The sequence below is a fragment of the Etheostoma spectabile genome, chromosome 20 (assembly GCF_008692095.1).
Source record: "Etheostoma spectabile isolate EspeVRDwgs_2016 chromosome 20, UIUC_Espe_1.0, whole genome shotgun sequence".
In the NCBI taxonomy this organism is placed as follows: domain Eukaryota; kingdom Metazoa; phylum Chordata; class Actinopteri; order Perciformes; family Percidae; genus Etheostoma; species Etheostoma spectabile.
This window is the reverse complement of record NC_045752.1, coordinates 215,906-229,899: the sequence shown is the minus strand read 5'-3', so window position 1 is coordinate 229,899 and position 13,994 is coordinate 215,906. Positions and strand designations below refer to the sequence as shown.

The window sequence follows — 13,994 nt, the reverse complement described above, 5'->3', positions numbered from 1 at the left end:
AAGGATACTGGCAGGTGCCCCTGACCCCGGCGTCAAAGGAGAAGACGGCCTTTGCCACGCCAGGGGGGCTTTACCAGTACACCCGGCTCCGTTTGGTCTCCACGGAGCGCCGGCTACGTTCCAGCGGCTGATGGATCGAGTCCTCGCTCCCCACAAAAAGTACGCAGCAGCAATATTTGGACGATGTGGTCATACAAAGTCCCGACTGGGCCAGTCACTTACCCCGAGTACAGGCAGTGGTGGATTCGCTCAGGGAAGCAGGGCTCACGGCAAACCAGAGAAGTGCAGGCTGGCCTTCAGTGAGACAAACTACCTGGGGTACACCATCGGGCGGGGGTTGGTCAAGCCTCAGGAAGCCAAGTTGAGGGCCATACAGGATGGCCCCGGCCCATCACCAAGAAGCAGGTGAGGTCGTTTTGGGCTTAGCCGGCTATTATAGACGGTTTATAACGGACTTGCTACCATTGCTGCACCTAACAGAGTTGACGACGAACCGCCACTCTCGGATGGTGAGGGGAATCCGAGGCGGGAAGCGGCCTTCATCGACCTGAAACGAGTTCTGTGTTCCGGTCCAATCTGGTGGCGCCGGACTTCGTGAAGGACTTCATTGTCCAGGCGGATGCTTCGGAGGTGGGTCTGGGGCTGTTCTGCCCAGGCGCATAACGGTGAGGACACATCCCGTTCTCTACCTCAGCAGGAAGCTACTGCCAAGGGAGAAGAACTATTCCACTGTGGAGAAGGAGTGCCTCGCGGTTACCTGGGCCCTGGAATCCCTGCGGTTACCTCCTGGGACGACGGTTTACGGTGGTGTCCGGCCATGCCCCTCTACAGTGGATGGCCAGGAACAGGGAGACTAACAGTAGGGTTACCAGATGGTTCTTGAGCCTACAGGCGTTTAACTTCTTGTTGTGCAAGGGCGGGCAAGAGCCACGGCAATGCGGATGCCCTTTCCCGGCGCGACGCCTTCTTCGCCTCCTTCACCCCGACGAGGACGTCGGTCTCGAGGGGGGGATGTGTGATGTCACGAGAGGCTGCGTTCTGGAGGGCCGCTACGTACCCCTGAGATGGCTGCAGTCACGGGCAGCTTTGGCACCATCTGCTGGTGGAGTTGGGAACTCACCCTCAAGCACCGGCATCCCAACACACCTGAGACCAATCAGGGCTGATGAGCTGAAGGGCAGCTTAAAGCCCAGAGACACAGTTGGTGAGGAGTGTTGTTTGGGAGACAAGCTCAAGTTGTGCTCTCAGAGGATCTACAGAGGATCGAAGCGGCACTTCCATGGGAAGGATTGAAGACTGGAATACTTACCTGAAGACTGGAATACTTACCTAGACTGAGAGAGTTCTTACCGACAGATAGGCCACGGGCTGCGACGCTGTCTAAAAGTAAGGCTGAAGACCTGTTTTTCAAGAGAGATTACCTGAGGGAATCAGGTTTATGATTTTGGTTTGAAGAGACATGTTAAGTTTGGACTGTTGCAAGAGCAACCATTATCCTGAGTTACCTTTTTGAACTGGTTATCATTTTGTGTTAATTCCCAAGAACAATATTAAAACCTTTGTTACACTCTAACTTGTGTCCTTGCACTGCTGAACTGTCCCGCCGAGAGCCGTGTAGCCTCTCATGATATCACATATATATATATATATAGCAATTGTAAGTCGCTTTGGATAAAAGCGTCAGCTAAATGACATGTAATGTAATGAAAGCTGAAATGCAGTTTATGGCACAACTCAATCTCTACCTGTCTCCTTTCTGTCCTGCATAAGATCCAATATCTTCTTTGTTTCTTGCAAAGGTATGTAAGATACTGGGTCCAGAATCTGGGCACTATAAAACTGAAACTGTATAGAGCTGCTACAGTCGAACATGCCCAACTCTCCTTCCCTCTCACATGACAACCAATAACCATCACTGACATGCTCAGACGCCCATGTACACAACGACCCAAATCAATCATCTCACATACATTTGCAGGAAACTTCCGTGAATTTTTGGAAACTCATGCTGGGACAAGTGGATTGTCAGGTAGTAAATTCCCTTCCAGTTGCTTTCCCTTTAAAATTTCTCACCCTTGCCTTGTTACTGTAATCGGTTGCACTAATTTTGCTCTTTTTCTCCGTGCATCCATGCATGAAAACAACTATCTGCATGGACGAAACAAGCATGATATCTGGAAACATACAACTTTTTTACAATTATTTGGACATTTTTTCACAGATGGTGCAGATAACTCAGATTTGCATTGGTCAGAATGAAGATAATGCAACAGACCTAATGTTTTAATGTGTGCCTTTTATCAGTACTAACAGAATGTTACTCATCAAATCATTGATAAATGCCCTCGTCTAATTCCAAGTCGAGACGTCGTTGGGTTGGACTGGTGTTTTTTTCTGCTGGCCTGTGTTAAGTTGGAACAATCACATTGACTCCCAAATCATAAGATAGTTATTAAGTGACTCAAGCTCTTGCAACATAACTTATTTGCGGTAAGGTGGATACTTTACATTTCTAGGATGGATTAACAGCATTTTGGAATCCAATTCTCTAAATGTTTCCCAGGAGCAGTTGCTGCTGTGTAGTCTTTGTACACGTTATGTTTTTTTTTTTTCCCACAGGGTCAGTAACCGATAGACCGCCTGGGCCACCGAACTCTGGTCGAAAAGGTGAGTTGAGGTCTGCTGGAAGTTTGTGTGTGCATGCATGTGAAAGTTTGTATTTGTATGAAAGCGGCAGAAAGAGAGCAAAATGTCTTTTAACTTGATTCTGTTCCATCTGATCTGTGCAAAGTCCGTATTTGTGCAGGGCACAGAGGTACACGGCTGATGTTTCACTTGTAATTTTAAGGGGATTTGAACTAAAGTGGTCTTTAATCTTTATATTTAAAGAATAAATAGAGTATATATATATATATATATATATATAACGCCTTAGACACAGATGCTACAGCCTAACTAATCCTCAGGTATTCCTTCAGTAAATGCATCAGTGACACTACTGTACACTACAAAACCATCACTGGTTTTGCTCCAGCTATGTCTTTGTAAATATTGCATCTGCTGAAACTATAAAATATGCCAAAATGATAACAAAGGACTAGTAGTTCTACAGTTTTTTCCTCTAGTTTCATCAAAGTTATTAAAGTGTTTAAGTAAAACCAGTGAAAGTAACTAAATACATTACTGGAGTACTGAATTTAAGTACAATTTTGCGGTACTTCACACCCATTCAATGCTACTTTATATTTATCCTCCGCTACATTTATTTGATACCCTTAGTTACTACAGTAGTTACTTTGCAGATTCAGATGCCTAGTACCAAATAGAATCACCAAATTCATTTAAGATGTATTTTTATAATAGATTTACATAAAAACTCAGCCCCACTATTTGCAGCTTCTACAATAAAGTGATGGACACATTAATGCATCAATAACTATAATCCAGGGATATAATATGCATTATTCTGACCCATTTTGAGTACTTGTACTTTCGGTACTTTAAAAGTGGATATACTCGCTATTCAGTAAATATCGCTTCGCGGCCCTGTTGTCTGATTCAGGCACATAATGCCAAGATTTGCATGCTTGCATCATAGACAAACAGGCTGCCCTGCTTCAGAATTCACTAAAAATACATTTTTTTTTATTTTATTTTTTTTAACTGGGATAAGATGGGCCGTCTCTCAGGGTTCCTTTATTATAAAACTTAAGTTGATTCCCAGCCCCGGTACATGCAATATAGAGTAGAGGGCTGTTGTGGAGGTAAGAGTCGAGGGAAGGGTTACTAGTCGATGTTTGCATTAATTGTTTTTTCCCCTCCCAGTTTGTACCCCACAGTCCAGACCTGAATCTAACAGTAACTGACAAATACTGTAAGTTACAGAATTTGTTTTACCATGCTCCGTATCATCAGTGCCTTTACATTTAGAAAGTTCAGAAAGTGTAAAAAAAAAAGAAGAAATGAAATACTGGTGCACCTTTTTGACTAGTGTTTGACCCAGGTTTGCATTTGTTTGAGACCAACGTAGTAACTGTTGTATTTTATTCACAGTTTGACCAGATCAGATCAGGTTGACCTCGAGTCTTTCGGTTTGCTGTCAAGCCATCTGATTAAAGGATTTACTTTAGTGTTTTTGTAGAATGACTCCAGTTGTCTGTGGTTTGCTTTTGATCAAATTATTTCCTAAGGATTGTTCCAGAAGCTACAAAACTGCACATGGGTGAGTATTCTAGGGAGCTGAAATCACAGCTTTCTATACAGTAAGAGCCATTACAACTTTATCACTTTCTTAAACAAGTTGGACTATTTTATTTAGACTGTTCTGGGGGGAAAAAGGATAGTAACTTGTAACCGAGCATAGAAAGGAATGTATTTAAATACTGCTTTAATGTAGGTATTTTCTTTATCAAACAGTATTACAACTGTGAAAAATGTTAGGACAGTGAGATTATGCTGTTCACTGTGGTTTGTAACCACATCATTTTTTATCAATATGAGATTCCAGTGATGCATATTTGGAGTAAAAGATTAAGAGCACCAAATATCACTTCATAATATATTGTAAAACAGTTTGGTTGCCAAAAGGAGCACATTTATGAAGAGTACTCTATAGTTTGAAAATTCTACATACTTAACAAATACTGTTTTTTTCCTTAAAAGGCCTTCAGCGTTTAAGAAAACTGACGATAAAAGAAAGAGTCTGAGGGCCCTATCCTGCATCTGGCAAAGCGCAAGTGTCTTTGCTATTTTAAGACCGACGCAGTTGTCGTTTAAATAGCAAACGCACCTGCACCCATCTTTGCGCCCATGGGCGTGCTGGTGTTACAGGGAGGTGTGTTCAGCTGAATTCTTGGCGTATTGCTATCTTGAGGCAGCAGGAAGTGATTGAGCCACTAACCAACAAAAAACGGGTCTAAAGTCAATAAGGGGCAGATTCCAGATCGGCCCATATGAGCTTTCATTTTCTCAACGGCAGAGCAGGAGACCCAGGGCTCGGTTTACCCCTATCAGCATTTCTAGCCACTGGGGGGCCATAGGCAGGCTGGGGGAACTCATATTAATGTTAAAAAAAAACTCATAAAGTGAATGCCATGGGACCTTTGAAATATGGCCCTGACATTTTATTCAGCCGGTGAGCAAAGAAACGGAGTTTTCCTCTAGTTTCATTTTGATGAATAGTCATAATATGATGATACAGTAATCTTTAATAATGCAAGTGACTATACACTATGTGGTTATTAAGTTATATAGTTCACATGTAACACTATCACTTTAGACACTATATTATTTTAGAACACTTGATGATGCTTTCTTTAAGAGTCAATATTGATCCGATGCTGCATGTGCGAGGAACAAACCTGGAAGTTTACCTGATATACTACTACTACTACAGAGAAATATGGATTATGTCCCCATGCAAAGTATGTCAAAGGCAGTATGCCAAAAACACCAGGAGGTCCTACTGCATCCGGTCAAATTTTGCAGTCGGAAAAGCCAGCATGTTTTTCTGGCTATTCTGACCCACAATCCCTTGCACATACAAGCAAGAGGGTCAACGTTGTATGCATACTGCATGCAGCTGTACATATTTAGTAAGGGCAGCTGAGAAAAGCTTGGAAAGCTCTTTTGCGTGGAAAGGAGCCAGCTGACGTGGTTTAGGCATCTGGTATGGATGGCCCCTGGGCGCCTCCCTAGGGAGGTGATCCAGGCACTTTCAGCTGGTAGGAGGCTTCGGGGAAGACCCAGGACTAGGTGGAGGGATTATATATCCACCCTGGCCTGGAACGCCTCGAGATCCCCCAGTCGGAGCTGGTTAATGTGGCTCGGGAAAGGGAAGTTTTGGGTGCCCTGCTGGAGATGCTGCCCCCGCCACACGACCCAGGATAAGCGGATGAAGATGGGTGGATGAAGCCTAAATTATTGTATATGTCTACTGTACAAATGGAGCCATGATCTACAAATAGATACATTTTGGCGATAGAGGAATGGGGGACAATCATGGACCAACGCGTGAGTTGAGGGTGATTTTTGATGTGACGATGGAGCCAGAATAATGATCAGACCATCACCAAAGTCCTCAGGAGACCATCGGTATCACTGCCACATGTCAGCACTGTCTGGCTACTCTTTGAGATTAGCGGACCAGCGTTTCGGGTTGACCAACCAAACGAATGACGGACCGAACCTTGGCACTGTCCTATTTTGACAATCAAGAATAATGAAGTTCACACTCCTTCAATTGTTCAGAGGTCAGATTAGTTGCTACACCTGCACTGCACTCATGCAATGAGTGGAGAGGGTCTCCTCCTGTGAGTGTATGTAAGCATGTGTGCGTGTGTGCTTCACGGTGTGATGGTGATGGAGTGTGCTAAATGTGCAGCTTGATCATGTTAAGAGTGTCAGTGTGAGGAGTTGATTTGTTGATGTGTGACCGAGGTGTGGGTGACTGTTCTTCTGTTATTCAATCTGTCTCTTCTCTGTCTGTTTTTCTATCTGTCTTGGCCGGGCCATGTGCAAATCCCAACCATTCAACAGTTCTGGAGAGTAGATTGTATTAACCTCAATAATGGTAGTCTCTTTCCGTTTCTTTCTCACCCTCAACCCAGACGATGGCTCCAAGCCCACACCCACCATGGAGACTCACGTCCCCCCTGAGGGCGATGGTAAGTCCCCTCTAACTACTCCTCAACCTGTAACATGGCGCTAACATCGTCACTTAGTTAGCTAAGGTGCATAGCATGTGTTCATACCGATGCGACTCACAACATTTCTTTTTTTTTGTACTTTTAAGCCGTTGATTCTCAGATTGTTCCAACACATCAGTGAAACTGCAGTGTGTCAAGAATTTGATTTGTTTTTTTAATAGTTATAGTTTAAGTCAAAGTCAAAGTGCTATTTATTAAGAATCCCCCAGTATATGTTATCAATTTTTGTAATTTCCACTAACCCCAACCGGCCCGTCAGACGCCGCCTACCAAGAGCCAGGGTCTGTCCCAGGTTTCTTCCTAAAAGGAAGTTTTTCCTCGCCACTGTCGCACTGTTGCTTGCTCTGGAGTAAACTACTAGAACTGTTGGGTCCTTGTAAATTCTGGAGTGTGGTCTAGACCTACTCTATGTAAAGTGTCTCTAGATAACTCTTGTTATGAATTGATACTATAAATAAAATTGAATTGAATTGAATTGAATTATATCGCTTGTAATGTAAATGTAAATGTAAATGTGCTGTATTTATATAGCGAATTATATCGCTTGTAATGCTGCAAAGATTGATCAAATAATCAATTAGTTGGGCGCCCAGATAGCTCAGTTGGTAGAGGAGGTGCCCATATATAGAGGTTTACTCCTCAACGCAGCGGGCCCGGGGTTAGACTCCGCCCTGCGGCCCTTTGCTGCATGTTGCTCCCTCTCCCTCTCCCCTTTTGTTTTTTTTTGGCTGTCCTGTCAAAAAGGGCCTAAAAACGCCCCCCAAAAAATGATCTTAACAAAAAATAAAATAACCAATTAGTTGTCAACTATTACATGAAGTGTAATGCTTTAAGGTATTTAAACCTGTTCCCATATCTTTGTAATGTTTCCTCCGCCATCTTTAACATATTTTTTGCTGAGTGTTTGTTGGAACTGACTGTATGGACTGGGAAGCTGCGAATAAATTGCCCATTGGGATTAACAAAGTGTCTGAACTGAACTGAATCACCAACTATTTTGATAATCGATTAACTGGTTTGAGTCATTCTTTTGAGAAAAAAGAAAAACATTGGGATTCCAGCTTCTAAAATGTGAACATTGTTCTAGTTTCTTCTCTCCTCTGTGACAGTAAACTGAATATCTTTCAGTTGTGGACAAAGACATTTGAGGACGTCATGTGGGGCTTTTGGGAAACACTGATCCACATTTTTCACCATTTTATGACATTTGATAGACCAAACAACTGATCAATTAATCATGAAAAGAATCGACAGATTAATCGACAATGAAAAGAAGCGTTAGTTGCAGCCCTCATTAAATGGAAAACTCCAGCTGTCAAAAATACCAGATGACATATTTGATGTTTTAGGAAAATACTGGGATCTCGGATGCAATTTTAATTTTGGTTTTGTGGGGAAAGCTTGACTGCTCAGGCGTTTGAAATATGCAGCTACTGTTGGATCTGGCGTGGCGGACGAGGTAAATTCTGTGATCATCTAAAAGTATGGACGTTAATGATCTGTACTCTGTCTTCCTGTCATTGCAGAGATAACTGCTCCAACACTGTGGATTAAACAGCTGGTTTATAAGGAGAATAAGCAGAACACCTCCGCTTCCAGGAAGCAAGGTGAGACAGAGAAACCCCTCCTTATTCTGAGAACTTCACGCTGGTCTATAATATGCTATAAAAAAGTTCCTAATTAGTATGAAGTACAAGGTCTGCACGATATGAGGAAAATCTGCGTTAACGTTGTTAAATATCGTGATAACGATATTACTTGCAGTGTTTCCTACAGGTTGAGAAATGACTTGTGGGGGTGGGTGGCGCAGGATGTGAAGGTGCGGCGGGTGACGGCTTGGTTCAGTAAAAAAAAAAACTGGTTAAACAAAGGTGAAAACAATGACTACATAACATATCAGATAATTCAAAAAACAAATAACTTTTTTTGTTTTTTGTTTTTTATTGCAACACTATGCAACATCTGACACAATTTCAGGGTAGTTTTTAGGGCTGCAAGATATGAGGAAAATATATAATGTGCCCTAACATTGTTGAATTTTGCAATAATGATATTACTTAATAAATAACTATGTTAAAATGTACTCAGTTCTGCCGTTCTGCTGCTTAGTATTCTGCTAAAATACAACAAATTGCTCGTTGAATTGAAAACAAATGGCAAGACATGTAGCCATGATGTGCTTTGTCAAGTTAATGTTTTTTTTTTTTTTTTTGCCATATGTTTACAATTCAGCATTAAACTACCCTTAACACTATAATATGATCCATACAGAAAGTCACATGTTATTATTAATAAAAACACTGTCTCCTTCCAACTCCTGTTAAATCACATAAAACTAGGGCTATCTAAAGTAAATTCTTGCTCATTTTGTTTTTTAGGTCATTTTTCTTTTTTTGAAGTGTTGTATCTGTGTTTTGGGATCCTAAACGTAGCCTGCTGTTCTCTACTATACATGACCTGTTGCACTCATTACGATCTCATCTGAGCAGATTTCTGTCATTCAAACACCTCTACGACAACTGAGTTGTAGTTTAAAACTTGTACAGACAATTTTATGAAATTAAGGGTTTTACTCTGACTCAAGTCCAGAAAGGCAGTTAATGGAGACAGGCAGGGAGAACTGAAGGCTCTGTTAGCAACCATTAGCTCCGATATAAAGATAAGGAGTGGAGGGGACTGCCGTGGACAGGGGTAACAACCAGACTCTGATAAATGACGTTCGGGGAGCTTTCATTGCAGTTTTATTAGTACAGTTAAAGCGTAACTCTCGCCAAAATGCAACCTAGTTTTTTTTTTGTGTGAATGAGTCAAACTTTTGTTTTAAAGCATAATTAGGATGAAAGTGCTACATTTAAGATTTATTGTATTCTCGTTTTCGGTCAAATGGCGTTTTGAATGGGAGGGCTAGGGGCGCTAATATGATAGCATCAAAATCCCTATTTTTAAAACACTAAGAAGGCTCGACACAACATGAGACTTTGTTCCAAATCTCACCTGGGGGTCTACACATTGAGAAAATGGCTTGTGTACACAGAGTTTACTAAAAAGAAAGGTTTTGAACGTCTCACTTTAGCTGTTGGTTTTTTCCGTTTGCCGCCATCTTGCCGGTTAAAAAGTGTCGATCACCGAATGCGAATGAACGGACTCCATAGGAAGAAATGTCATTCTTATATGAGGCTGCTTTCCAAACTACAAGGTCAATATTGTGTTTCACTAACGACAAAACAACAAAGTTATATGGAACTAAGCTTTAGGAGCTTTCCATCTTTACTGTCCTTCCTCGACTGTTTTTGACCTGCTAGATAGCTGCGAGCAGAAAAACCAACAGCTAAGTGAGTTGTTAAAACCTTTCTTTTTAGTAAACTCTGTACACTAACAATGTTCTCAATGCTGAGTTCTTGTGTAGAGCCCCTGGTGAGACTGGGAACAATGTCTCATGTTGTGTCGAGCCTTCTTAGTGATTTTAAAAATAGGGATTCTGATGCTATCATAGTAGCGCTCCTAAAAAAAGAATACAGTAAATCTTAAAAGTGGCGCTTCCGTCCTAATTATGCTTTTAAACCAAGTAGAACCTACCAAGTAAAACCTACTAAATAAAACCCACCAAGCAGAACCTACCAAGTAAAACCCACAATAAAACCCACCAAGTAGAACCTACCAAGTAGAACCCACCAAGTAAAACCCACCAAGTAGAACCTACCAAGTAGAACCCACCAAGTAGAACCTACCAAGTAGAACCTACCAAGTAAACCTACCAAGTAAACCCACCAAGTAGAACCTACCAAGTAGAACCTACCAAGTAGAACCTACCAAGTAGAAACCTACCAGTAAACCTACCAAGTAGAACCTACCAAGTAGAACCTACCAAGTAGAACCTACCAAGTAAAACCTACCAAGTAGAACCTACCAAGTAGAAACCTACCAAGTAGAACCTACCAGGTAGAACCTACCAAGTAGAACCTACCAAGTAGAACCTACCAAGTAAAACCTACCAAGTAGAACCTACCAAGTAGAACCTACCAAGTAGAACCTACCAAGTACAACCTACCAAGTAAAACCTACCAAGTAAAACCTACCAAGTAGAACCTACCAAGTAGAACCTACCAAGTAAAACCTACCAAGTAGAACCTACCAAGTAGAACCTACCAAGTAAAACCTACCAAGTAGAACCTACCAAGTAGAACCTACCAAGTAGAACCTACCACAACCACTAGCTTGGGATAAACAGATAGTAAAGTGAACTCCGTTCTGCTGCTGTCAGTATTCTGCTAAAATACAACAAATTGCTTGTTAAATTTAAAACAAATAAAACTACATTTCAACACTCTTTTATTGAACAACTTGAACATTGAATGGAATATGAAAAGGCACCACTAAAAAAGAATGACCGATACATTATAAAGTGTAGTTTTCTACCAATATTTTCTTTTAACTGACACAAAAAAAATCTCCAACTGTCTTTCGCAATGTGTCGCAGCCTTTTGCGATGTGTTTATTGGGATACAACTATTAGCCACATATTGATCTTACGATGAAAAGAGAAGTAGCTCAAACCCTAAATAAAGTGAACACTCTGAAAATATCAACTGGTCTCCGGTGTGACCGGTTTCAAAGCAACCGGTTTCAGATGAAATGTAAAACACTTTCAGTTTGAAGACAGCCCTGTGATGCTGGGATTAGGTTTCTTGGTTTCTTTCCTTTGGTGTAATTTGTTTAGATTTCTCTGTCTCCTTTTTCAATTACGCCTCGACATGTTCACTGCCCTCTGGGCATCTGGACGCCTTTCACGCTCCTGCAGCAAGGCAATGGGTAGATGTGGCTGAGGGAGTGTGTGAATGAATATATTGGTTAGCCGATATATGGGACGGATGTTTGGCTTTTATTAAATAGCCTTCGAAATGTGCTTTCAATTGTTTTATTCGCACGTTTTCATTTATTCAAGTCATTGTTCAGTGCTTAAGTAATGTCTTCTAGCTTACCACTGAGGTGGTTCGGTTGAGAGTTTAAATGCCGCATACTGTAGTTAAAGATAATCATTTTTAATGAGACTGATGTTTGCTAAAGATACACAGGGTTTGAAAATAAGCATATTCATTAAAACAGATTTCCAATCAAATTCCGTGTCCCCAGCATCAACGCTATAATCAAATTAGAGAAACTACCACATTTTAAATGACGCAAGGTTAGCGCTCTCTCCCACCCGATACAGTACACAAACAGTTGATTGTAATAAGGAGTTGCCGAGTATTTTGAATGATGGTGATGTGGCTGGGGAAACTGTGGTCAGGGCAGCACTGAGGGTTGTATTTTAGATGAGAGAGATTCACTCTGACAGCTCTTTGAAACTTCTGTGGATACACCAGCTTCCTGTTTCCAATTAGCATCCGGTGTCCTCAAAGGACAAGAGACAAGGCCGACTGAGGGAGAGATGTCATCACGTTTGAGACATGAGTGATGTACGTCTACAGCTGCATGTGATTGTCTACAGTGTGTGTGTGTGTGTTCTGTGTGTTTAAAAAGGAGATCCAAAGCCTGTGTTCATGACTGACGTAATGTATGAATATGCATGCGTACTGTACATGAAAATGCCCTAAAAATGTGTTTCTGTGTAAATTATTCAGAGTTTGGAAGTAACAAAGTACTCAAGTCCTGCACTAGAGTTGTGCTGTTCTTGTATTTCAGCATTTTAATTTTGGTAGACTTCAATATATAATATGTACAAAATATCCACTACCTTTCAGAAAAAACAACAACATTATAATAGCTGTAGTAACTACATTATGTCCAATATTCACATTTTACATCCACTATAAGATAAATTCAAACATAATTGTTCTTTTTTTCCTGTCCTTTTTTTCTCTTCTCTCCGATTACTTTCTTTCCAACCTCCACTGAATTCAAAACATTAAAATCCAAAAATTGTTCACGTAACCTGACTCGTCTTGGATTACATTCAGTCAGAGCTTAAACAATAGGTGGATTAAATCAATTAGACAATTGACAAAGCATTTATTGGCAACCATTTTGATTCCATTACCGGTGTGTTTCAAGCAAAAGTGCTTAGAAGATTCTGGTTTCAGCAGGATTTGTTGCTATTTATTCATCAAGTACAAGAACAGATATTACAAAAACAGATATTACATGTTTTAACATTTAAAAAAAACTATTAAATGAATCCTATTGGTAATAATGGGGAGTTAAAGCGCCGCATTTTTACTTGCTAACCCCTTGTGTTTAAATGTAGCTCTTCTGCTTTTAACACACAGTAGAATTTAGATGTACTTAAGCAAAGGATTTGAAGTTGTGTTATTCATTCTCTTGATATATGCCAGTGTTTTTAGGCCCAAATCCAGAGTCTAAAGTGGAACGCAGACAACAGGAGCGATAGCCTGAGACCGTTACACAGAACTTTCTTTCTTTCTCTTTTTCCTCCCTGCTAAAAATTGCAAAGCAAAGAAGCTTTGGTGCAACAAATCCTCAATATTTAAACTCTGTCTTTCTTTCCCGACACGCTGGAAAACCTAAAGTGCTGAGAAAGCAGCCCTACTGTGTGCACGTGAGCTACGTTATTCATTTACAGGCCTTCTCTCTGGATACTCCATAATTATGATTCAGAGCGATGCGGAGATCATGTTAGTGAAACGTGTCTGCTTAGGCAAAGCGATGCAAAGTCCATTTTTCAAAAGGAAGCTATGTTGCCAGACTTTGACATGCTGTTGGTCCAATGTCGTAAGGAGGGGGAAGCAGCTCATTTATAACCAACAACTCACTAACCCCCCCCCCCCCATTGCGGCAGGGCGAACAAAGGAAACACAAAATGTTGAAGAGATATAATGTGATCATATCGTCCAACAGCAAGATTTTGTATACAAATCTGCATTCTCAAAGGGAATTTTGTTTCCTTTAATCGTAATTGCATATGTAGTTTGAGGCAGCACGACTTTGTGTCTTACTCTCCAGCATGATAAGCGACGACAGTAACGCGCCGGGACCAAACATGCGAACACGAATGTGTTGAAAAGTAACACAATGGTCTTGAAAATTACGTATCCATTTTATGAGTGAACGCTCCATCATCTCTGGTTTTGTTGCACTCCAGGTCATAAATACAGACACATGCCCCTACATACCTACTCACAGTTCCCCTATTACTAACACTTCCGCTATTTTAACTGCAGAGAAGGTCTGCTAGAGACAATATTGCAGTGATTAGCCCACAGCTGAAAGCCATTGGAGTGAAGTGAAGAGGAGAGAGCGCTGGGTGGTGTGGGGGTAGGTCCAGAGAAG

At 41.2% G+C, this 13,994-nt stretch overlaps 1 protein-coding gene across 11 annotated transcripts in view; it reads left to right on the top strand.

The window, feature by feature from the left end:
* The window catches only part of smoc1 (SPARC related modular calcium binding 1), a 78,065-nt gene that overhangs the window by 34,348 nt on the left and 29,723 nt on the right, over nt 1-13,994 (top strand). For 6 of the 11 annotated variants that reach the window (XM_032500755.1, XM_032500753.1, XM_032500756.1 and 3 more), the window contains exons 6-9: nt 1,979-2,029; nt 2,620-2,667; nt 6,576-6,665; nt 8,234-8,314. In XM_032500755.1, the coding sequence (XP_032356646.1) occupies nt 1,979-2,029; nt 2,620-2,667; nt 6,576-6,665; nt 8,234-8,314 (270 nt within the window). The remainder of the gene's footprint in view (nt 1-1,978; nt 2,030-2,619; nt 2,668-6,575; nt 6,666-8,233; nt 8,315-13,994) is intronic. The other 5 variants (XM_032500761.1, XM_032500763.1, XM_032500760.1 and 2 more) reach the window with 3 other exon arrangements.